The sequence below is a fragment of the Carassius gibelio genome, chromosome B9, assembly GCF_023724105.1.
Source record: "Carassius gibelio isolate Cgi1373 ecotype wild population from Czech Republic chromosome B9, carGib1.2-hapl.c, whole genome shotgun sequence".
In the NCBI taxonomy this organism is placed as follows: Eukaryota; Metazoa; Chordata; class Actinopteri; order Cypriniformes; family Cyprinidae; genus Carassius; species Carassius gibelio.
In genome coordinates this window covers 7,905,333-7,928,283 of record NC_068404.1, presented here as the reverse complement: position 1 = coordinate 7,928,283, position 22,951 = coordinate 7,905,333, and the positions used below count along the sequence as shown (strand labels likewise).

The 22,951-nt window shown below is 42.8% G+C and overlaps 1 protein-coding gene across 1 annotated transcript; it reads left to right on the top strand.

The window, feature by feature from the left end:
• Positions 1 to 443: 443 nt before the first annotated feature.
• On the top strand, positions 444 to 10,767 carry sik1 (salt-inducible kinase 1). The gene is made up of 14 exons (XM_052566076.1): positions 444 to 686; positions 1,150 to 1,334; positions 1,486 to 1,602; positions 3,960 to 4,023; positions 4,460 to 4,621; positions 4,871 to 4,995; positions 5,185 to 5,308; positions 5,400 to 5,620; positions 6,002 to 6,151; positions 6,245 to 6,355; positions 6,683 to 6,908; positions 6,991 to 7,245; positions 7,348 to 7,573; positions 7,808 to 10,767. Exons 2-14 carry the CDS (start codon positions 1,182 to 1,184, stop codon positions 8,289 to 8,291), a joined length of 2,418 nt encoding a protein of 805 aa, XP_052422036.1. The 5' UTR covers positions 444 to 686; positions 1,150 to 1,181; the 3' UTR covers positions 8,292 to 10,767.
• Positions 10,768 to 22,951: the final 12,184 nt, after the last annotated feature.

Sequence of the window (22,951 nt, the reverse complement as noted above, 5' to 3'; positions counted from 1 at the left end):
CCATATGGATGTAGATGTGTGTAAAAGTTGCCCACATGTTTCTTTTAGGGGTTAATGTATACTGAGAATTCAGATGAACCCAAAACAAACATGCATTCTCATTCTCAGCACGATCATAATTCATTCTTTGTATTCCTCAAGTAACACAAGCATGTCAAGGAAGCTGACAGCTCAGGGAGTGCGCATGCCTTCCAGCAGGTGGAGCAGAGCCTGCGAGCCTCCATCACATCGACAGCTTGAGATCGGCGACACTTCTCCGCCACTGGCGTCATCGTCCTCATCTCCGAGCAACCCCTCCATCAGCACTGGCGTCACCGCACGACGAGCCGCACCGTTGCTCGGCAACTTCTGCCTTGTGCGCTCGCGCCCCGCTCCGTGCTCTGACGCGAGTGTGACGTTAATGAGGCGGGTATCAGTTTGTTATGGCAAGAGGAGGAGAGGCGGAGTCCGTCATCACAGCACGAGCCTGTAGCGCTCGCCTCGCGCCAGCACAACTGCTCAAGAGCGGAGCCGCACCTTGTACATATTAGCGCGCTCCGTCAAAGTGTGTATCGCTGTACATAGAAAACAGAGTAAAAAACAACAAGTTTTCCCCTTCAAGATTCGCATAAGGAATGACTTGTAAATGCAGATTTAAAAAAGCATTTGTACTGTGGAAGGCGGTGGAATTTATTCGTGTGTTAAAGGTAAGAGTACCTTCGCTTTTAATATTTCCCATAACAAAACAGATATACACTTCTTCATTAGCCCATATAGCCTGCCTAGATTTGTTTTTGTTTATTTATTTTTAATTTGACATTTCAAGGACATTTCTGGACGTTGCGCGCTGGTTTTACCTGTAAGCCCATTGTGCATTTAGTCCGAAGTTTCTTGCTAGAATTTGAGTGACTGTTACAATGACATTAACTTGCTTTTAAGTGAGTTAAAATGTGTTATATGTCAGTACCTCTTAAGATAAAATGTATAAATATAGTTATTCAATTATTTAGCCTGTAAAGTAATCATATGGCTACTGTTTTGTGAAGGTTGTGACGCGATCGAGTTGTAAGAATTATTGTTAATAATGAATATTTATAATAATCATTTTAAATTTGTCGCTCAGGTTAGTAGTCGTGCGCATTTATAACGAACAATTTCTTGTTTATGCAGATCAGTTAAAGTTCACACTCAAAGCCGGCATCATGGTGATAATGACGAACAGCCGCGCGAGCTCTCAGTCGAGCTGTGCCCAGGCCAGGCCTCTGCAGGTCGGCTTCTATGAGATCATCAGAACCCTCGGCAAGGGAAACTTCGCTGTGGTCAAACTAGCCAGACATAAAGTCACGAAAACACAGGTAAGTCTCCTGCCAAATATTTTGATTTTTTTCTTTTTTTGCATTAAAAAGGTTATATATTTTGTCTTTTGATATTTCCCTACAAATTGGTTAATGATAATGTATATTCAGCTGCATTTCTAAATGTGCATTTTGTTGTGTTTTCATGCAGGTTGCAATTAAAATAATTGATAAAACAAGACTAAACTCGGCCAACTTGGAGAAAATCTACAGGGAGGTTCAGATTATGAAGCTGCTCAATCACCCTCACATCATAAAGCTCTATCAGGTAAGTTAAAGGATTTGTAAAATTAATAATGATGCTATAATTGCAAAAGCTTCCCTGTTAATTTCAGTTAAACTGAGGGAGTGTTGTGTATTTTAGCGTGAATGGTGAGTGTGGTTTAATGCTGAGTGAGTGTCTAAGTGTTGGTCAGGCAAATGGTGCGGTGATCTTCTCTCGAAGTACATCTGGATAGTGTGCAATGAAGTTACTTTCTTCCTTGCATTCAGCTTCTGCATAGCAACTCTCCACTGCATTACATCTGTTTTGTCAGGCTGCTGGTTTTATTGAATTAAAAATATATTATATCTTACAAAAAACAAAGTAATTACAGAAGTATAAAAAGTTTTGAAGGCAACAACTGCACGGTTTCTCTAACAATGGAGCTTTATATATGCAATTTGGATGTTTTGAAATGATTTGTTGGCTTTTTAAATGGCATTGTTTATTAAATATAAGATTTTAAAATTAGACTAATCTGTGTCCAAAATATGTGTTTTTGTCTCTGAATGAAAGACACAAAAAGAGTGTGTTGGACATAAGGACACAGGGTCTAAATCTCCAACTTAATTAGCGCTGGTGAAAGTCAAATGCAATGTGTCTGCAGAGTCACGTGAAGCTAGCCAGAGGAAAAATCTCTAAGTACAATCTGGTTTTATCCCTGGGATTGTTTTGTCCCCATAGTTTGGCTCGTGCATCCATGCAAACAGTGGCAGGCTAATACAGGGTGCTAATATGTCAGCACATTCTTTCTTTCATAGCCTGTACAATTTAAGTTTGTTTTGTTCAGAGATTAGTATTTTGCAGATTACACTGAGAACTGAGGTTGCAAGAAACTAAAATCCTTGGGAATAACATCACACCTCACTTCTTTGGATCTGACCTCTCACATTTGTTAGAGACACAAGTTTTTGGGAAGTGAGCAGCAGTGTTGTATAGTTTGATATGAGCTTGATGTGCCATTCCTTGAGCGTAGACTTTCATATTAATCAATTAAAACATATCCTAATGTCCTCCAACATATAAGATGAGGACTGCAGCATCAGGAAGAATCCTTCACGAAGCCGTCCTGGATTTTCAGCTTCCAGTTTGATCCCAGTCTAGTGTCAGATAACCTCAAATGTACCTCTCCTTTCACAACTGAAGCCCTGTTTATTTAAACCAAAAAGCCCTTGAGATGAAAAATGTAGAACTAGTGACCTGTGACCTCTCATGATAAACCGTTTCTGTTCTCATGCACCTTGTACAAACAGTCCTTTTATTGCCTTTAGCTTCTCATTAACTTCAGAGACACTGTATTCAGAACTATCAATAGTTTCCTTCACTCATCTCCCCCTGCGTTCGTGATGGAGGGAGCGACTCTGTGGGCTGAACAGGATGGGGTTTCTAAGGAAGCTATGACATCATTGGCACCTCTGGGTTGACTCTAAAGGCTGAAGTCTTTGGAACCTGGGTTTATCTAAAGATAAAGACCCTTTTCCTGCTGTTGTGTAGCCTGACTACGTGGGTCACGGCACGCTGTTACACATTGACCTGAAATATCTTTAATCTTGAGCACTTATATGGACGATTACACAGGTTTTCTCAGCAGGACAAAAAGATGACAGCATAGAAACTGTTGTGCAACCCTTTCTGGTAGCGCAACATGCAGCGTTTAGTATTTCTCCCTCAGGCCTCTGCCGGGAACTTATGGGACATTCCCATAAAGGGCGAGGACATCATACACCCTCTCTTTCATAATTTCTTACGCTATTAATTGTTGAATTACAGTTTCTTTTGTGTCACTGGATGCCTTTGTGCTTAAACTAGGTCTAGTGTGTGAACATGTTTTATGGTTCAAAAGAAACAGGTTAGTGAAGATAAAGTTTCAGCTGTCGTTAGCTGTTTCAGTGGCACTGATGGGTCAGACAGCAGGCATCTGAAAAAGACATGCGTATGTGTGTGTGTGTGTGTGTGTGTGTGTGTGTGTGTGACACTTCAAGAAATGCTTTGGTATACTCTTCTGCAATGGTACATACCGTTACAAACTAAACTGTCATGCGATGAACACCAAAAACTATGATAGAAGTTGACAGAAAGAGGAAGTTGGCTTGTTGCTGCATAAAATGTACATTGACATGTCTGAGACTTATATTACAATTGAAATGAATGTATAATAAAACATATTTAGTAGATTTTGTATGTAAATATCACTGCATTATTAAACAATTTTAAATGGTTCTATATTTTATAAATTAATTTCTAATATTCACTGCATCTCTAGTATTACTTCATCAAAGCAAAAGAAATAGCAAAATTGGATAATTTGATAATGTGATTAATTTATAATTTTTTTAATTTCATAATGCTTTTTGTCTTTACAGGTCATGGAGACCAAAGACATGCTGTACATCGTAACAGAGTATGCAAAAAATGGAGAAATGTTTGGTAAGTGGAAACACTTTTGTAAATGAATGACTAATGTATCTGTGAAAAGACAGGCATCTTTTGCTTTTGATGTCTGTGGCTCTCCCAAAACCTCTTGTCCAGTTGTTGTGGATAATGAGGTCTGACGGGGAGAGAATTATTCAGATTAACACAGCCGTCAGAGCAGTGAGACAGTGAGCGAGCACAGAGCGAGACAGGTGTTGGATTTTCAAGCTTTATGTAACTATGTAAAAGGGATAAGCTGCTCTACCTCTGCTTGTCCTCACCACCTAGGGATTCAAACAGTATAACATATCTGTCTTTCACCTGTCATATACTCAGCCTTTAAATAAAACAATGGCAGTCTCCCCAGATAAACCGTAGGCTTGGCTCTGTCTTTATATGGTGTTTTTAAGGCGATGTCTCCTCCCTTCCTAAGCCGTCCTCTTTTTTACAGACTATCTGACGTCCAACGGAAGGATGAGTGAAAACGAGGCTCGTAAGAAGTTTTGGCAGATTCTGACGGCAGTGGACTACTGCCATCGGCACCACATAGTCCACAGAGACCTCAAAACTGAAAACCTGCTGCTAGATGCCAACATGAACATCAAGCTGGCAGGTGAGCAAAGAAGATAAGCACGTATCGATAAACACTTCCCATAGCCAGACTACGAGTGTCCTAAAAAGAAAGTAATTACAGAATTCACAGTTAGGATCAGTAATAAAATGAAGTAATCAAACCAGTCTGATTCTCACAAGTCATTCATTATAGTGTTTTATATAAGGATTGTATACCATTTACATGCAGTTTTATGAGTAATCAGACTTTTTATCCACAAATAATTCAATTATCTTCCATTTCTTTCAGATTTTGGATTTGGAAACTTCTATAATGCCGGAGAGCCTCTTTCCACTTGGTGTGGGAGCCCACCATACGCTGCCCCCGAGGTCTTTGAGGGAAAGGAGTATGAGGGGCCACAGTTAGACATATGGGTATGTTTATCATTATGATTCTCACCTGATGTCTTACACAGCTGCTGAAAATGAAATTATAATTATAAGCTGTTCATATTAGCTAACAATGTGCATATTGAATATAATAAAGAACATTATTGTTTGCTGCCTTGCATCACTGGGATAAATGCAAATCTAATACATTCTGCAAATATGTCTCTTTCACAGAGTCTAGGTGTTGTTCTGTATGTGTTGGTGTGCGGGTCCCTTCCCTTTGATGGGGACAGTCTTCCAGCTCTGAAACAGAGAGTGACAGAGGGCCGCTTCAGAATACCATTCTTCATGTCACAAGGTACAGCTCTTCGCTCCCTCTTTTCACACACAATGCTACATCCTCACAAGAAAACGATTTTTGACTGAGATCTCCTTGTCTCCTTGTCCAGACTGTGAAAATCTGATTCGTAAGATGCTGGTTGTCGACCCAGCCAAGCGGATCAGCATGGCTCAGATTAAGCAGCACCGCTGGATGCTTGCGGATCCAAGTGCGCCCCATCAGACCCTTTCCCTGTCCCTCACTGACTACAACTCCAACCTGGGAGACTACAGTGAACCTGTCTTGGGCATCATGCAGACCCTCGGCATTGACAGACAGAGGACTGTGGAGGTGAGAAAAGGGGTGCATACAGAGGAGAGGCGTGTTACAAACAGTACAGGGTTAGTTGTTTCCAGCAGGGAAGGGCGTGTTTACCAGAGCAAGGGTAAATGTTGTTCGAAGGACATAAGTTGTCAATTTGTCACCCCAGAATAAAAACAACACCCTATCCAGCTTCCCATGGCTTTAAATATGTCTTTCTGTTGGCACATAAATGATAAACAAAGTAGCATCTGTTTTGAAAGCTGCCATACTGTGTTGCATTTAGCTTTTGGTAATTTCCCTTAAGAAGTTAATTCTTGACACAGGCTGCCTGCGTTTCATTACACCTATTTAAGTGACTGCTCAGTATGGTCACTGTGTCTAAAACTGTTTTTTGATTGCTTTCCACAGTCTCTCCAGAACAGTAGCTACAACCACTTCTCAGCAATCTATTACCTGCTGCTAGAAAGAGTGAAAGAGCACCGAAGCCAACAGCTGAGCCGCCAATGCGGGGCCTGGAATCAGAGGTCGAGGACGGCGTCCGATTCCTCCACCCCGGAGGTGAGTGTCGAAGTGAGGCCAAGACAGTCTTCTGTTTGAGATAAAATCTCCCTGTGCTAACTCAGCTCTTCCTCTGTCCATCTCACTTTCAAGGTGATCATGGAGTCGTCTGACAGCTTCAGAACCTCAGCATTCCCTGTCGCCACCAAGGTGAACACTCCTGTCCATTCAGAGCTGGAATGTGAACAAGGAGCCCTGTTTCAGGTCAGTACTTCCCTTGAGCTTGACGCAATCCCTCTCTGGACTACGGGTGGGGAACTTGAGGTCCACTGTTCTCCAGAGATTTGCTCTAATCCTGATTAAACTCACCTGAACTAGCTTGTTTGGGTAGATTTAGAGCTAAAATCTGCAAGACAGTGGACCTCGAGGACAAGAATTGTCCACCCCTGCTCTAGACCCCTCTCTTCCTAGTTGCTCAGTAAATAGACTCCCTGTCCTGTTTCATATTGCAGATATGCAGTGCACCCCCAATCCCCCTCCTCCATTAGAGACATGCAGTGGCTAATGTGAATGCCTCCCTCCCTTCCTCAGCGCGTTGTGTGCCCGGTGGAGGCCAGCCTGAACGGGATCCTGTGGAACCGATCCATCTCCCCCAACAGCCTGCTGGAGACCACAATAAGTGAGGAGGTGCGACCTCATGACCTTGACGAGGAAGAGGGGATGCTGCAGGTCCAGCTGCCCCATTTGCCCAGCACCGCCTCCCGAAGGCACACGCTTGCAGAGGTCTCCGCTCGATTCCACCAGTGCAATCCACCTTGTAAGTGAAATGTTAATATTAAGGTAAAATTATGGTCTTAATGCAAGGATCTGGTTGATAATTACACGTCATCCTCTCTCAGGTATTGTGGTTAGCCCCTCGGACGGTGCTTCTTCCGACAGCTGTCTGAAGTCCTCCTCGAACTCCAACCAGGCTCTCTCCATGGCTGTAGGGGATCTTTCATCACTGCTTGCCTCCAATATTGCCCCGGAGGCATCAGCCCCTGCTGGGATGCCCCTCACTCTTTCCTCCAACCTCCTCTTGCAGAACCAAGGCAGTATGCTTGCAGCCAGCTTCCAAGAGGGGCGCAGGGCTTCAGACACCTCCCTAACACAAGGTGAGATTCATTAAATTAAAAATGTATGTTAAAGCACATGTGCTAGCTTTATAGAATCACATGGCTAAGTAGTTTCTAACCGGTCTGTGATTATTTCTGTAGGGCTGAAGGCGTTCAGACAGCAGCTGAGGAAGAACACCCGTGCGAAAGGCCTGCTGGGGTTGAACAAGATCAAAGGTCTGGCACGACAAGTGTGCCCTCCGACCTCATGCTCCAGAGGCAGTCGGGGATCTCTCAGCCCAACTATGTGCACTCCCTCAAGCCTCCAGAGCTCCAGCGGCCCCCGTGAACGTCGCAGCATGCTGGAGGAAGTTCTGCACCAGCAAAGGTGAGAAGAAATCCATAGATATCTCAGATTGCTGAAGATTGGAATCAGTCCCAGCACTGTTCCTGGTGCCACCCCAGTGCTCCACAATTTAGAATTCTTCCTAATCAAACACACCTGATTTAGCTCATTACTAGAGACTCATAGAAAAAGGAGACATTCAAAATGTGAAAAGTTGGAACAGAATTGGTACATTTTTTGAATACACCTAAACTCTGTTGTTCTTCCATCATACAGGATGCTGCAGATCCAGCACCAGCCTCAGCCTCAAGTCCAGTCTCAGCAGCCCGTGCTCTTCCTCTCACAGTCCCACCCCTCATCTCCTCCCTCCAGCAATCTCTTCGCCCCCGCCACCCTGTTTTCCAACCCACCGACTCAACCTATTCTCCCTCCATGCCAGCAGACCCCCATCACCTTTCAGCACAAACTGTGGCAGCAGCAGCAGCAGCAGTCTCTTGACTCCTCATCCTTGTCTCCCGTGGCATCTGCTGCCCATCTTCTTGAGGCTCGTCTGCACATCAGCCAGCGGCCACATCTCCAACCTCAGTCCCCACAGCATCTGCATATCCAGCCCACCATCCCATCCCAGGGGCCTTTCTCCCTCTTGCCCCAGCAGGGCAGTTGGAGCCTGAGCACCAGCATCGAGTCTGGACCTGATGTCCAGGAGCTGATCTATGCTGGTCAAAAGCAGCAACTCAGCAGCTGTGTCATGGTCAAGTAAAGAAGGCTTTGAAGACTTTGAAGAAGGTCACAGTGGTGCTGACTGCTTCCACCACTCTCACTCCAGAGTTCGCCAATGGTGTTTAGTGTCAGAACTTGAAAGCATTTCATTATGATAATGCTCTCAATAGTTTTCTAATGCAAAGGAGAGACACTCTCTGGACACACAATTCCACGATTGTGTCTATATGTGTTGGAATGACCAGAGAAAATAAGAAGAAGCAATAACCAACGTCTTCATTGAGTCCATGACCCTTGCCAGGTGCTCCTGTCCACACAGCAATAAAGGATGGATTGCTGAACAAGGAACTGAATAGTGTGTTTTCATCCATTTGCGAGTGGGTCCACTCATACATAAAACCGGCCTCCACAATCGCAAATGATTATGTCAGAGACACTTTTTTTTATCCTCGATACAAGTATGAAAATAAGACGGCGATGTCTTCCTTATAGATTTTTCCAATGATTTCCTTTCAGATCTTTTTATTTTGTGTTTTACATCTCCAGAGAAGACCAAAGTTGATTGTTTTTTTTTTTTGCCTCTTTGATTTCTTTCCTAGATGTTCTTGAAACAAAATGCAGTATCTGACTTAACCATACTTCCGAGACTAAGAAAAAAAACTGTCATTTCACCTGTGCTGTGAAAATGTGCGCAAACTAGCCACACTATGCCTCTGATGATGTGTGTGCAATGAAGAGGCGCCTTAGCATGAGGGGAACGTCAAGACAAACGAGAGTAAGCTAGATACTGTATAAGCACAAGAGGTACTGCATAGTGTTTATTAGACCAGGTCTTTGGGTTTTCACTGTCTGTGACGATGATTTTAATGCTGCTTCATGTTAGGTCACATATAGACAAAAGACACTAGACAATTATGATCATACAAATGTGCACCTACCAATGACTTTGAAATTAGGAGACATTGTCCAGCCAAGCCGTTCAGTTTTGGTCCATCAAGACTCCTCTTCCATCAGTTCGCTACCTCCTCAAAAACTGATCTTTCACCTCAAAAGGCTCTATCTCAACACACACTGTATGAGAATAAGTTAGGCCCATTACAATGTCTTGAACCCATGAATGGTGTAAATTAGCTTTTTTTTTTTACACTGAACAAAGAATATTAGTATAGTGCAATATTTCACATTGAAATGTAGAACCAGGAGAGGAAGCTGTTTTTAGGAATGCAAAAGGTACTTCATATCTGATAATGCTATTTTATTCTTTCTTTTATAGAGCATGTTTGTAATGATTGTATGTACGAGATGATTTGAATGATGTATTCTGCATGAGCATGGGAAATAAGAGGCTGGCCATTTTGTACAGCTTGTTGACACGGGTTGCCTTTGCATCCAGGCTGGCTTTGTAGAATGGCAGAAATAGAAAAATTACAGGAAAAGCCAAAGAGAGAGCGCAGGGAAGATCAAGACAAAACGTAATTTTTTTCTATAGATGTCAAGGTGGTAAAAAGCTCTCCTTTCATTAAAGTGTAGCACGTTTAAATATCCCAAAAGCAGTCATACTGCTCAGATGTAAAAAGGTAGCTGCCTCCTCTAGTTAACAAATATTTGATAAGCAATTGTTTTTCCTTTCTCAGAAACTCCATGCATTTGCATACTCGTATAGTTTTTCTTGATTCAAATGCAGATGCAGACACACATAGCTGAAGATGTCTTGTAGCAATAGTGTTGAATTTTATAGATATGTTTTTTTAGCTTACAATCTAGGTGCTAGAAGTAGATTTCAGAAGTGTTTCTGGGTTTGTGTGCAATTTATATGAAATAATAGTGTGTTACCATTGTTGAAGCTCCATTTGCTTGAAGCACTGTTTTTATAGCTGTAAGTTATCCTGTTGCATGTCTGTCTTTTGTGAATTTGAGATATTTGTGCAATGGTTTTTAGTGGATTAGAAAAAAAATCTATACTGTGTTTCCAGATTGGGTCATAAAACGACAGTGTTTGAAACCAGTGCAGGTATAGATGCTGAAGGTGATGTAAGAAACAGTGTTAACATCCTTTCCTTTTTCACCCACCACTAAACTCGTGCCTTTGTCTGAACAAATCCAGTGGTGGTGATTTTTTTTTTTTTTTTTTTCAATTTTAGGATGTCAGAAGAATGCAGAGTTGTGTTATCTTATGATTTTTGTTGGTTTTGTTAAACACCCCATTTTATACTTCCATTTCATTTGCTGTTTGACAATTATGCACTTTATGATGACAGTTGCTTTTGAAAACAGTGTTTGTTTCCACTGCAGGTATAGACGAGTCTGTAGTTACTTTTGAAACACTATGTTTCGAAGCTAAACTGTTCTGTTCAGATTTTTTTATTATTATTATTTTTTATTATTATTTTGGTTATATTTCCCTGATGTGCTTGCTTGCTGTATGTGTGATTGTACATGGCTGTGTGAAAGTATATGAGAGATTAAGTTTTATTTATGTGGCTATTTATTTGAATAAAAAAAATCATTTCTTGAAATTAATGTCTGTGTTCCATTTGTTTTAATGGAATTTCACTTTACTATTAAAGGTCTACATTTAAAACATCATATAGTTACTTAAAAGTATGAAACAGTGTTATTGAATAACTGATAATAAGCATGTTTCCTCAAAACAAAATGCAGATTTTTCCTTTGAAGACATTTATCATATTAAAAGATTACCAGGATTATCTAAACACGATTATTTAACTACAAAGTAGCATGTACAAAATGCTATATACATATACCTTAATCCTGTTTTTTTTTTTTTTTTTTTTAAGAGTCAAATATCTAATATAACAATAATAGTAATAATAATAATAATCTTTAAAGTTTTTTGTATTAATTTTTATTACATTTTTTAAGCAAAAATCAATGAAATTAACTATTTTCTTGTGGTGTAAGAATAATCAGTACTTCATTCAATATCTTCTCTGAGTATTTATTTAGTTTTAATGGAATTATTATTATTAGCATTTTTCTTCAACAACAACAAAACATTTATTTTAAAAAGTTACAGGAAACTAAATTTTGTGGCATAAGAAATATATAATAATTAATTCAAGATGTATTCTCTGAAAACTCAGTTCACTCATTCACTCATTCAGTTTTGCTACTCAAGTGATTCTTAAGTATTTATGTTATTTTAAAGGAAACAACAAAATACTGCTTTGAGAAAGGTTTTTTTTTTTTTTTTCCAGTGGTACAATGTTTAACACAACATTTATTTCAAGACCGTAAACAACTCAGAAACCCGAGCAACCAGTAGAAACATAACAATTATCGTGAAACACATCTGTCTGTAATATATAATCTAATGTGACAGTTTCTGCGGAGAGGATCACAGGTACAGTGGAGGACAGAGCGCATGTAAACACATTCCAGCATGTGTGTGCTCATCGCTCCAGCTGTAAGCTAGCGGGTGGCTCTGTGCCCAGAGAGCTCGCATTGATCTGCGCTGGGAATACCATGCTCATACATGCAGCTCCAAAGCCAGTGGTCCATGCCAATCATTCTGACTGGATGCCCTGCTCCATCTCTTCAGCTCAAACGCCTGCTCACAGCATGTCAAAACCTCTGTCACACAGACACTGATTGATGGAAGCTCCCTTAAATATCTTTGTGAGTATATCCAGATCTCTCTGAAATCATAGCTATACTGCCTGCAGAAAAGGGGCCTGAAGAAAAACATCAGTTACCAGGAACAGGCATTCGTTCACTACTTTTCATGCTTCATCATTTCAGAAATGTAAAATGTAAATATAAAATGTCATAATATTATCTTGAAATGCTATGAACATTAAAATGTACACCTGCTATACTATATATTTGAATATAGTATATTTTATTCAATCTAATATGTAATATAATTTATTGTATAAATTATACAATATCCTCTATTCTTGTTTTATTTATTTTTCTTTCATTTTTGTCTTTTTTTGAGACACACAATTAGTTTAACCAATATGTAGACTAAAACTTTTTGTGTGTGTGTGTGTGTGTGTATGATGCTGCCTGTCAAAAGTCTATATTAATTTTGCTAATACTTTATTTTAAATTCAAATTCTCACTATTAACAAATCATTAACTATTTTGCCTCAGTAAACCCCTAATTTGCTGCTTATTAATAGTTAATAAGGTAGTTGTTAAATTTAAGTATTGGGTAGATTAGAGATGTAGAATATTGTCATAAAGAATATGTGCTTTATAAGTACTAATAAACAGCAAGTATGGTAATAATAGGCATACTAATAAGCAACTTTAATAGTGTTATTATTTATATTTTCCCACGTTTTAAAATAATAGTAACGTCATCTATGAAATAACACAAATGGAAGAATGGTATTTAAGTTGTGACCAAATAATGTTAAACAAATCATACTGTTCCCTTTCAGTCAGTCACATTCAACGTTATGTCAGTGACTGAACGAAATTGGGGATCTCGCTAGAGACGCGAATCGCCTTCGAGTGTTAACAAAACAAGCCAATGACTATTGGCATGTGAGATTTGCATCGTGCACCCCGCCCCGAAGCGCAGGTATAAAAGGAGATCGCTTGCAGTTGCACATTCAGCTTTTCGCTTCGGAGCCAAGCCTTCAGCTTCCTGATCAGAGTTGTCAAGACAGCCTTTTGACAAGTGTTGGTGTTATGGCGCCTCAGAGGGGTATGCCAGTGCTGCTGCTTTTTCTCAGCATGCTGCAGCTTCCCATTCTGCAGTCACGCTGCAACTCCTCCTGGGAGCTTCAAGACTTCGTTGTTCTTTCAAATTAAAAGAGCAAATTCTAAAAGAGCTCCACGGGTGATGGATGTGGTCGCTTCCTTGCTCTATCTGATGGTCATGATCGCTGCATCTCATGCCTGGGCCTCGATTGCGCTGAGGCAGCGTTCATGGAGGAGTCATGCTCTCCTTGTGGGACCATGACCATTGCGATGTTGCGTTCAAGGCTCCTCTTTATCAAATGAAGAGGAGTCCCCCTCCCCATGCCCGTTCTAGTTCCTGGTGCCAGTTCCACACCGTGGCCGTGAAGGCTGCTGCTGAGGCTGGGCTGGAGTGGAGTTTGAGTCAGCAGGAGGGCACCCTTGGCGATGAGCAGGCAGAGGGGCTACTGCCGGCGGCTGTGTGACAGCCGCAGCGGCCGCCGAGGCAGGATGTGCCTGATTGCCTGATTGGCAGAGGTGGCCTGTCCATCAGCTCCGTAAGCCTTGGCTGTCAGTGTGGACGAGAACTTACAGGCCCTGCACGGGAGGTGTGGATTACCCCACCAGGCGACAGTACTTTGCGGGCAAAGCTGCATCGCAATAGCGCTGCATCGCGGAATCTCCACATACCCCTTAGCCGCCCCACTGTCGAGGGTAGTGAGGACAGAGAAGGCACTAGATCTGTTTCGGGGCAGGAAAAGATGCTCTCCAGGACCTAGTGACCTCCTCATGCACTTCCGGGAAGAATGGGAGCGGGGGTGGCTGCAGACGATCACCATGCAGCACCCCCAAGTACCAATCATCCAGCCTTGAATGTTCGGGAGATGGAGGCACTTTCCATGGAAACCTGACGCTGGCCTTGGCTCTGCGTTCTCATGTGCCCCGGGTACGTCGGTTGTTCCCTTATAGTTCCACTTGTTCAGTTTCTGAGGGCCTGGCTAGTGCTCCCCAGACCATCTCGCTGGCTCTCAAGAACCATCAGACTCGGCTATGCGATTCAGTTTGCCCGGCATCCTCCCAAGTTCAGGGGCATATGGTTCACCTTTGTGCTGGACCATTTTGTGAGTGGAAATCGTGGTCGTGCTGGCGAAGGATCTGATAGAGCCGGTGCCTCCAGCCAATATGAAGTCAGGGTTTTTCAGCCCGTACTTCATTGTACCAAAAAAAGGCGGTGGGTTATGGCCAATCCTGGACCTGCGAGTTCTGAACCGAGCCCTTCACAAGCTCCCGTTGAGGATGTTAACGCAGAAATGTATCCTTCAATGCGTTCGTCCACAAGATTGGTTCTCAGTGTTAGACCTAAAGGACGCATACTTTTTAATGTCTCGATTCTCCCCCAACACAGGCAGTTTCTCGCTTTGCGTTCGTGGGGCGGGCATATCAGTACAAGGTCCTCCCATTCGGCCTGTCCCTGCCGCCTCATGTCTTCACCAAGGTCATGGAGGGAGCCCTCGTTCCCTTGGGGGTAGCAGGCATTCACATTCTCAACTACTTCGACGACTGGCTCATATTAGCCCAGTCCAGAGCTCAGTTGTGCGAACACAGCAGGGGCGTAGCAAGCTTTTCAAAAGTGTGGGGGATGGATTTGGTTTGTTTATAAACAATAAAAATTATGAACACATTGACAGAAGGGTACAAAATGCAGGGCTTAAAGTTCTCTGGCACTGTGTGGGATTTCTGGCTAGCAGCGTTTGGCTGGGAAAAAAATAATCCTACATTAAAAAAAAAAAAAAAAAAAAAAAAAAAAAAGAAATCAGAAAAGGGGAGAAATAAAACGCAAAATCAGAAAAGGGGAGAAAAAAACGCCCACACAAAGCTTTTTCTCTGGTGGTATAAATAATGTAACAATTTACTGTTTTTAAACATTAAAATAATATACACTTTTATTTCATAGTTCTTCAACAGGTATGCAAACAATATCCCAATAATAGCAATTAGCATTAGTCTAAAAAACGAAATATAATACCGAAAACACTCGACATGTCAACAAAATGATTAACAGAACATCTTCCCAAACACATATCAAGCTTATTTAAAAACCTCTAAAGCATAAACACTCATTCAAAGTACCTGGAAAAGGGAGATGTAAATAACCATAAGTTCCCGCCTCCTCAGCACGAGCTGACCAATTACACCCCAAGAGAGGCGGGACTTAAGGCAGAACAGCCAATCATCAGCCGGTCACACTCAAAGCAGGTGTCAAGTTTGAGAGGGAGGGGGGAGGAGGCAGCCGCGGCGAGCGCAGACACAGAGCGGTCAGAGAAACGGAGGAACGACTGTAGTAAGGCGTTTGTGCAAAACTGCGGAAAACTGCAGAAAATGTGCGGGTGTCGAACCCTCTCACCGGGAAAAGTGTGGGTGTTAAAACCCCCACATCCCCCACGGGTGCGACGCCCCTGGAACACAGGGATGTGGTACTCAACCACCACAGCCGGTTGGGGCTTCGGGTGAACTAGGAAAATAGCAAACTCTCCCCTGTGCAGAGGATCTCTTTTTTCAGGGTGTCGAGTTGGACTCAGTCGACCTGACAGTACATCTCACGACAGAGCACGCTCAGTCGATGCTGAACTGCCTGGAGTCATTTCAGGACAGGAAGGCAATTCCACTGAAACAGTTTCAGAGGATCCTGTGGCATATGGCATCCGCTGCCACTGTCAAGTAGGGGTGGTTAATCTGTCTGATTTCCCGATTCGATTCGATTACGATTATTGAAGTCCCGATTCGATTACAGTCGATTTTCGATTATTAACGATTCTCGATTAACGATTATTGATTTTCCATTTCACAACAGTAAGTAGTAAACAAACTGTGTAAATCATTACTAATAAATGGTAGAAACAAACCGAATGCATGTAGCGGTTGGGATTTTCAGTTTACTACATGCAGCAGACACTCTGATTCCATGTATGGGGCACATATATATTATTCATATGACACACAAACACAAGTAGACAAGACCTTTTTAGTTCAAAATCTATGCCCCGTGTCACATCGCCTCTGCTTCTGCTGTGAGCAGCGCGGCCAGATCTGCCTCGCGCACGCGCCGAGTGTGCACAGCTCGGACTACTGTCAGGGTCATTGCGACTCCCCACCTTGCCTCCTAACTGTCCTATGAATACTTCGACCTCGTCTAACATACCCAGAGGCATTAGACAAAGTTTCCACTACAATACTGTCACCGCGATTGCGGAGAGGTGCGGTCAGAAGACAAATATACATGTCTAGCGCGGAAAAAATCTCCCGCTTCGTCCCCGCAACACTAACACGCCTGCTAATTTCGCAATGAACACTCCGACCCCTGCAAACATTGTTCACACCTCTGACATTTGGCAAAGGACCATTTACATTGGGCAAAGGATTCACCGTTTGTGCTTGGTGTACTTTCACTTTCAATATCACCGTCATCTTCTGGATACAGATATTCCCCTTCAGAATCAGTGTCCGCGAATAGAAGTCCCAACACTTCATTGCGGGTTTATTGAAGCCTTATTGATGCCATTAGATAATAATAAAAATAATAATGATAATAATAATAATCTAATGCCAATACTCGCTGACGTTGACAACATTGGTAAGATAAAACGGCTCACTCTCACAGTAGCTCCGCTTTTTTTTCGCACTGATTCAATGCGCTCTCGAATATTTTGTTAAGGAGCATTACGTTTTTTTGAGTCAGAGATATAGTATTACATGTCTGCTCTCTGGTGCAGCAGAGGTCGCGTGAAATTTGACACCCTATTTGACAAAATCGGCCGTTTTATTCAGTGCCGCATCTTGTCGAGTAAACTCGACCATGGCGCCAAGAGGGTTAGAGCTCCTGCCATGAAAACCAAAATAAATCCACACGCTTGCTTTGAGCCCAGATGGAGCTGGGTGGTTCGGTTGGTTGCTCGCTCCTGGTTTTTCCATTTTACACACCTGTTCTGGCTTCTTGCTAACTGGAACTGGGCGCGTTCGTGACGTTCAACTCCCGGTATAATTTTTTTTTACAAAATAAAATAGTGCAAAAAAAAAAATAAAAAAATCGATTTTTGAAAATTTAATAATCGATTCATACTCGTCCATAACATACTCGCGATTAATCAATAATCGATTTTTTTCACCACCCCTACTGTCAAGCTGCTCGAGTTGCTTCATATGAGACCGCTTCAGCATTGGCTTCACGATTGAGTCCCGAGATGGGCATGGCAACTTGGCAAGCACCGAGTCTTGGTTACCCCATCCTGCCACCAAACCTTCAGCCCGTGGACAGACCTTGCTTTTCTACGGGGAGGGGTTCTCCTAGTGCAAGTGTTCAGGCATGTTGTTGTTTTAATAGATGCATCTGCCATCAGCTTTGGTACCATGTGCAACGGGCATGCAGCATCAGGCACCTGGACAGGGCCTCACCTGCAGTGGCATATCAATTGCATCGAGTTGCTGGCAGTATGGCTTGCTTTGCGCCACTTCAGATCGAGGCTACGCAACAAGCACATACTGGTCTGTATGGACAACAATGTGACCATTGCATACATTAACCACCAGGGTGGTCTAAGCTCCCATCGCATGTCGCAACTCGCCCGCCATCTCCTCCTTTGGGGTCAGAAGCATCTGAGGTCACTTCGTGCCATTGACGTCAATCTTGCAGCCGAAGGGCTCTCATGACAGACCGGCGTCTCCACCCTGAGACCCTCCAGCTGATCTGGAGACACTTCGGGGATGCTCAGGTAAACCTGCCTCCCCGGACACATCCCACTGCCACCTGGGGACCCTTGGCATGGATGCACTGGCACACAGCTGGCCTCGGGGTCTACGCAAGTATGTGTTTCCCCCAGTGAGCCTTCTCACACAGACTCTGTGCAAGGACAGGGAGGATGAGGAGCAGGTCCTCTTAGTAGTAGCCATACTGGCCCAGTCAGACTTGGTTCCCAGAACTGATGCTCCTCGTGACAGTCCCTCCTTGGCGTATTCCTCTGAGGAAGGATCTCCTTTCTCAGAGAGGGGGCACCCTCTGGCACCCGCACCCAGACCTGTGGAATCTCCACGTGTGGTCTCTGGACAGGACACGGAGGTTCTAAATGGTTTACCTCCAGCGGTAGTAAACGGCATCACTTCAACTAGAACGCCCTCCATGAGGTTCATCGATTGGTGTTCTTCCCACCGGGAAGACCCCCGTAGATGCCCGATCGCAGTTGTGTTCTCCTTTCTGCAAGATGGGCCGGAGCGAAAGCTGTTTCCCTCCTCTCTTAAAGTGTATGTTGCTGCTATTGCTGCACATCACCATGCAGTAGACGGCAAGTCTGTTGGGAAGCACGATCTGATCATCAGGTTCCTTAGGGGGTTAGGAGGCTGAAACCTCCACGCCCTGACCTGGTACCCTCTTGGGATTTCCCCTTGTATTGGTCCTGATGGCCTTGAAGCAGGAGCCCTTCTAGCCTCTGTAGTCAGTAGAGCTTAAGTCTCTGTCACTGAAGACAGCGCTCCTCACTGCATTGGCTTCGGTCAAGAGGGTTGGGGACCTGCAGGCATTTTTGGTCGATGATACGTGCCTTGAATTCGGGCCGGCCGACTCTTACGTTGTCCTGAGACCCCAGCCTGGATAAGTGCCCATGCCTTTCAGGGATCAGGAGGCAGAACCAGCAATCGCTTTGCTCTTTCCCTTTCGTGCCTTGCACATTTACGTGGACTGCACACAGAGCTTCAGGACCTCCAAGGACCAGCTCTTTGTCTAATTCGGAGTACAGCAGAAGGGAAAGGCTGTCTCCGAACAAAGACTTGCCCACTGGATAGTGGAGGCTATAGTCTTAGCATATCAGGCCCATTGCTTACCTTGCCCCCTTGGAGTGAAAGCACACTCTACAAGAGCTGTGGCTTCCTCCTGGGCTTTGGCACGGGGCGCCTCGATATCAGACATCTGTAGGGCTGCCGGCTGGGCGACACCTAACATGTTTGTGAGATTCTATTATGTCTGTGTAGAGCCTGTGTCCTCTAGTCTACTAGCCTCAGATGGCCTGTAATTCTGGACTGGCTCGGTGTCAATCACGCATGCTGCGCCATTCCCCTCTATGGACCGGATACTTGCTCTTAAGTGCTTCTCAGTTCATTTTCCCTCTTGGTGAACCCTGTTTAAGTTCCTAAAGGTAGAACTTCCTTCACGGTGAGCCCGTGTCTTTCCTTGGCAGAGATTTCTCTGCCGTCTCTGCTGTGTAGTGATCTCACCCCAGGTGGGCCGAGTCTTCCACAGGGACTTCCATATGTAGCACTGCCCTATGGTCAGCCCATATGTGTAATTTCCACATTACCTACTATGCGCTGGATGTCGTTCCATGGCGTTCCCCGACTTGGGTACGCTTTCACAGTGTTATCCAATTCTCACTGTACGGAACAGCAGTGCGGGTTCCTCTGCCTAAGCCCTGTCATATCTTCCACCCCAACTGGTGTGGGGGGATTTGCTGGCTTTTGCAGGGCACTGGGGGGGGTCAGTAATAGTGGCGTTTTCCATACGGATCCCAATTTCTTCAGTCACTGACGTAACGCTGAATGTGACTGACTGAAAGGGAGCGTCTCAGTTACGTATATGTATATGTTCCCTGAAGGAGGGAACGGAGACGTTACTTTCCGTCGCCATAGTTGCCGATGTATGGCCGAGGCACACTGTCTTGGCTCCTCAACGAAAACCTGAATTTGCGACTGCACGTGATGTCCTTTTATACCCCGGGTGGGGTGCACGATGCAAATCTCGCACACCAAAATTCATAGGCTTGTTTTGTTAACACTCAAAGACAATTTGTCTCTCTAGCGTGATCCCCAATTTCGTCAGTCACTTACGTAATGTCTTCATTCCATCCTTCATGGGAACGAGGGTTACATACGCAATCGAGATGATCTCATTTCTAGTCATTTCAGCCTTACAAATGAACAGGGTTTTGAAGACATGAGAAACAAATTTATTCAAGTGTGTCTTTATGGCATTCATTGGAGGAACATTCAAGCAGGTGTAGCATTTGAAAACTATAAGTATTTGTGATGATGTATAATAATTTGTTTCTCTTGAGAGGTAAAGAAAAAGGCTTTCATATTTGAGCAGTTCAGTGGTTTTACTCTTTGAAGAATAATCCAAGTGAGGAATATATTAAACACTTGACATGTGTCTTAGTGACGTTCAATAGCATATGATGAGTATCAGATTAAATTTGGCCGTTTTTAATGAAGCAGCATGTGGATGTAATGACACTATATGGGTTATAGGGTGCAATAGTTGTGTTTATGGTAGGATTGTCAGAGGTATTTTGGTACTGCACTGCTCTGTCTTTCCCTTTTGGGACATGCCGTGGCCGAGATTGTAAGTTGAGATAAGAGCCAAAGAGGAGTTGAATCTGTCAGAGGTCATGTAGTGCAGTGCTGGGAGACTAACATCTACTGGAGCAGCTAGCAGCTCTTGATTTGGGGGCTGGGGGCGAGTTAGGACGATTTTGCAGATTCCTAGAGAGGGTGACCCCCGGAACATGATTAACTGAGGGATACGGAACGCAATCTATGCGTTATCCCAGGAAAGCAGGGTCCTGAGTAAATATCCTGTCCAGGGGGCTCAAGAAACCATAGTGGTGCCCATGCAGCTGAGTGTACATTTTCCCATGGCAACTTAGCAAAAAAAACAAAATAAAGCATGAAATTTTGATTTGATTTAAATGAAAAAAAAGAGACAGTGAGTGCTACATAAGAAATTTGGGACAGCAATCAAACTAAGTTTCACTTTCATAATAAAGATATTTGAGATAAGAAAGCCATGACTGACATACAAACATCATAGCTGTCATGAAGGTTAACACTAGTATATTTATTTTCATCATAAAATCAGTAAACAGTGACCATGTTCTGTGGCAGATTTAAAAATTGTAAATAGTTTTTTCTGATAAATGTGATACATGTAAGCACATAGCACATGTTTTGAGTGTAAACATTTCTGGGTGTATTGAAGAGGAATAAAAAAATAAAAAAAACACAAGGTCTGTCCATTCTGTTCCCTAAAGGCCCAGTTCACAACAAGAATGATAACTATAAGGAAAAAATAAGTATATTTAGCATCAGTGGACCAATGGATGATAAAGTTTTGTTTATTATAAGTGTGCCCATGCATAGTTTTTCATTTGCTGCTTTAAAAGCTTGAACTTTTTAATGTCGATTTAGAGTCAGTTCTGATTTTTTGTCAATTTTCAATAGTAATAATGTAGTGTTGTGGTGTTAAAAGTTCTATTCTCATAAAATTAGAAAAATTGTAAACCTATCGCTTTGTTTTCATTATAGTTATAAAATTTAGGTCATAGAAAACATTAAGGGCAGACCGTTTGTAAATGCTTCTGAAATGTTAAAATGTCAAGTTTTCTTGTGATTAGAAATGTATTTAAAGCTGAGTAAAACATTTCCTAAACGTTCTACTAATAAAATTTTTACCCAACATATTAAAGGGGGGGGGGGGGGGTGAAATGCTCGTTTTCACTCAATATCCTGTTAATCTTGAGTACCTATAGAGTAGTACTGCATCCTTCATATCTCCAAAAAGTCTTTAGTTTTATTATATTCATAAGAGAAAGATAGTCTGTACTGTTTATCCCAGAAAAACACGAGCGGTTGGAGGCGTGACGTGTGGGCGGAACGAAAGAATCACGAGCACGAGTAGGATTTTTGAGAGCATCTGGAAACTGTGACATTACCATGAGGAAAAAAACATCATCTAAAACAAACCATGGCGAACAGTCAGATTCAGCCGTATATTTATGATCCAGAATCAGATCCAGAGGCTGAAATTTAACAAGAGCAGCAGCAGCAACGACTACAGCAGGCGGTTTTGGAAAATGACTAAGTTCCACTTTATGTCATTTTTTTTTTTTTTTAAGGTGCACATGTGGAAAGTGCAGTTTGATGATAACATCGCATGTTGTTTACTTGACGTTCTTACAACACAGTTAACAACACAGAGATATTTGAAGCAGTTTTACTGACCGCCTGCGGTTCCAACACACGATCGTGACCCTTTTTCGTTGGGACTGCATCATCCTCAAAAAATAAACGATATGCAAATCCGGCGTCAAACTGGCCTCGTTTGTAAAACAAGCATCTTCAAAATGCAGGGAACAAACAAAAACACTTGCACATCTCCTTTGATGCTCTGTAAAAATAAACTCCATCCACTGGTCCCTTAATGCTGTTTTTTTTTTGTTTTTTTTGGTAATCTGTGCAGGGTTGTCTTGCCCTGGCAACCAAAAACACACTTCTTTTGTGACATTTCGGTCTCTCGCTCTGATCAGTGAATGTCTCTGCTCTGCTCTACGGGAGCGCGCGCTCTTCCGGGAGAAGTGCCCTTAAGACCCATATAAGGAAATTCCGCTCCATCTAACGTCACACAGACTCATACTCGAAAAAAACTTTCCGAAACTTGTGACAAACCGGAAGGAGTATTTTTGTTCCTTCGAACATACAACTTAATTTTTTAAACTTTGTCCATGTTTAGCATGGGAATCCAACTCTTTAACAGTGTAAAAAAACTCAGTATGCATGAAATAGCATTTCACCCCCCCCCCCCCCCCCCCCTTAATGTTATTTGAACATTATTTTTAATGTTCTTAAAAAGTCCAGTTCCTCTTCATGCTCTTTGCTTCAGATCAGAGGGCTCTCTTTGAGGAGGGAACCCGCTCTTGGGGGTTGGAAGCTCGCGTTGCGCAGAACCTGATTTTACCAAGTGAGACATGTTCCTAGGACAACATCTTTGTTGTCCCTGGAACAACATTGTGATTAACCAATCAGATTTGGAGAACCAGTTTATAGATTTTGTGAAGTTTATGCTTAAAATCACTGTTTGGGGCTTGTACATCAGTGTCATTCATCTATCATTTCCTCTGATTTTAGAGATTACTCATGGTTAAGGTTAGGTTTAGGTGTAGGGATATGGTCAAGAATACATTTTTGGAGTAAAATGTTGTTCCAGGATCAACAAAATATGTTGACCTA

Excerpts from the sequence above, each read along its gene's own strand:
- sik1 (XM_052566076.1), top strand. The coding sequence starts at position 1,182 with ATGGTGATAATGACGAACAGCCGCGCGAGCTCTCAGTCGAGCTGTGCC. Across the intron at positions 5,309-5,399 it reads ACCATTCTTCATGTCACAAG|ACTGTGAAAATCTGATTCGT; the intron begins GTACAGCTCTTC and ends CTCCTTGTCCAG. Across the intron at positions 6,356-6,682 it reads AACAAGGAGCCCTGTTTCAG|CGCGTTGTGTGCCCGGTGGA; the intron begins GTCAGTACTTCC and ends TCCCTTCCTCAG.